The sequence below is a fragment of the Zerene cesonia genome, chromosome 7 (assembly GCF_012273895.1).
Source record: "Zerene cesonia ecotype Mississippi chromosome 7, Zerene_cesonia_1.1, whole genome shotgun sequence".
Classification (NCBI taxonomy): Eukaryota; Metazoa; Arthropoda; class Insecta; order Lepidoptera; family Pieridae; genus Zerene; species Zerene cesonia.
Genome location: NC_052108.1, coordinates 1,141,101 through 1,142,882, shown reverse-complemented (window position 1 = coordinate 1,142,882; position 1,782 = coordinate 1,141,101). Strand labels below are relative to the sequence as shown.

The 1,782-nt window shown below is 33.7% G+C and overlaps 1 protein-coding gene across 1 annotated transcript in view; it reads right to left on the bottom strand.

Annotated features, from left to right (window-relative positions):
- LOC119828187 (putative 1-phosphatidylinositol 3-phosphate 5-kinase) overlaps positions 1 to 1,782 on the bottom strand; it is a 28,718-nt gene that overhangs the window by 21,872 nt on the left and 5,064 nt on the right. Inside the window, exons 6-9 of the mRNA XM_038350287.1 lie at positions 1,252 to 1,385; positions 715 to 831; positions 558 to 614; positions 4 to 20 (exon numbers count right to left, since the gene is read on the bottom strand). Of these exons, the coding sequence (XP_038206215.1) occupies positions 4 to 20; positions 558 to 614; positions 715 to 831; positions 1,252 to 1,385 (325 nt within the window). The remainder of the gene's footprint in view (positions 1 to 3; positions 21 to 557; positions 615 to 714; positions 832 to 1,251; positions 1,386 to 1,782) is intronic.

The following is a 1,782-nucleotide window of genomic DNA, read 5'->3' as shown; positions in this document are numbered from 1 at the left end:
CGCCCGCGGCGAGTCCTCGACTGGCGTAAGCAAAAAAAAATTTTTTTTTTTAACAAAAAAAATTGTGTATAAAAACTAAAAAGTGACTAAAAAGAGATCTCATTTGCATTTTTTTTGTACTCCCTTTTTTCGATAATCTCCTGCGTCAATAATCAATGTAGTAAATACACGTTGTTTACATGATGGAACTACATAATGTTACAAGCCAATATACTGTTTGAAACAGATGTGACACACCATAATTTTTTTTTTTTTTTGAGAATTAAGAGATTTTATAGTACTATATACAGTCAAAATCTGTTATAATGACATCAAAGGGACTTATATTTAGTCGTAAAAACCGATTGTCGTAACAGCCGATGATGTTGTTATGGTGATAATTCAGCTGGGACCCCAGATTTTGGTCATTTTAACCGATGTGTTGTTATAAATGATGTCGTTGTAAACAGTTTTGACTGTATATACATACATAATCAATCGTTTCCATTCGCATTTTTGATTTTGAACAATAACAATGCATTTTTGTAGGGCAAAATGAAAAATTAATATTAACTAACCTTCATTATTATCCACATTTTGTTGTTCATCTTCTGTTGGTTTCACTTCAGTTGGTTCTAAAATTAAAAATATTAAATGATTTTTTTTTTCTTTTTTTTAACACATCTCATTTTTAAAAATACTCGTTATGGGGTATTAAAAATAACTTCCATTTACCTGTTTTAGTGGATTTGATGAGCCTAGCCGAACTATTTCCTAGATTCAGATCTAGGCAATACGACGATACGCTTTCTACTAATTTAGTTGGTTCCTCTACAGGTTGTTCCTCTTCAGCTAAAACGAATTAGGACATAAACATTATCTATCTATTATAGTGTCGGTGTAAAATATGATGAAACACTATATTTATAACTCTTGCACAGTTTTTATTTACTAACGAAACACTTAAATATATTTTTTTATTCTCTTTTTTAATGTAATAGCGGGTAACTGAGCTAGTGGTTCGGTAGTTTGGGAGAGATGGTAAGCGATTACAGAGGAAGAGCCGTTGCTAATGAGTTGGCCGCTTTTAAGAGGGTGAAGGATAAGGAAAGGATTGACGACGGAAATAAAAAAAAATAGATTGGAGGAAAAGGACACGGGATTTCTTTTTCTATCGTATACAATACACATACAATAGTATGTATACGCACAAAATAAGGTAAAAATCGGTAAAAACAAAAAAAAAATTTAAAAAATATGAAAAAATCTCACGTGTCTCGTTGGTTTCGGTGCGCGCTACAGTCAGCGGGCGGTACAGCGCGTAGTCGGCGAACTGCGCCGGCTCCGTGGCTCGCTCCGCGTAGCCCAGCTGGATGAGGCTGTGGCACACTTGGCTCGCTTGCGCCCTGGCAAAAAAAAAATATTTTTTCTGTATTTTTTTTTTAATAACTTCTTCACACTGCGTTAGAGCCTTGTGTTCAACTAGTCTAATAAATAAAAAACGCATACTAAGTGTTAACATATTGTGTCGCTTGTAAGCCTTTAGAGAAGGAAATTTTCTCTACTTCATTTCGTTCATAGAAATTAGCTCTATGATAAAAATTGGGGGCGCGTGCAAAAAAGAGATGGGTAGAGTAGAAATTAGAAAAGAGAACTACAAAGACGTTAAAATACATCCATTTTCAAGTGTCCGGAAAACTTTCCAGGTGGCAAGCATATTACACTTACTTATATACCTAGTCTTGCCATAAATATTGTAATAAAGAAAAAAGAAAATTGTTAACTGCAAATAACATTTATTAC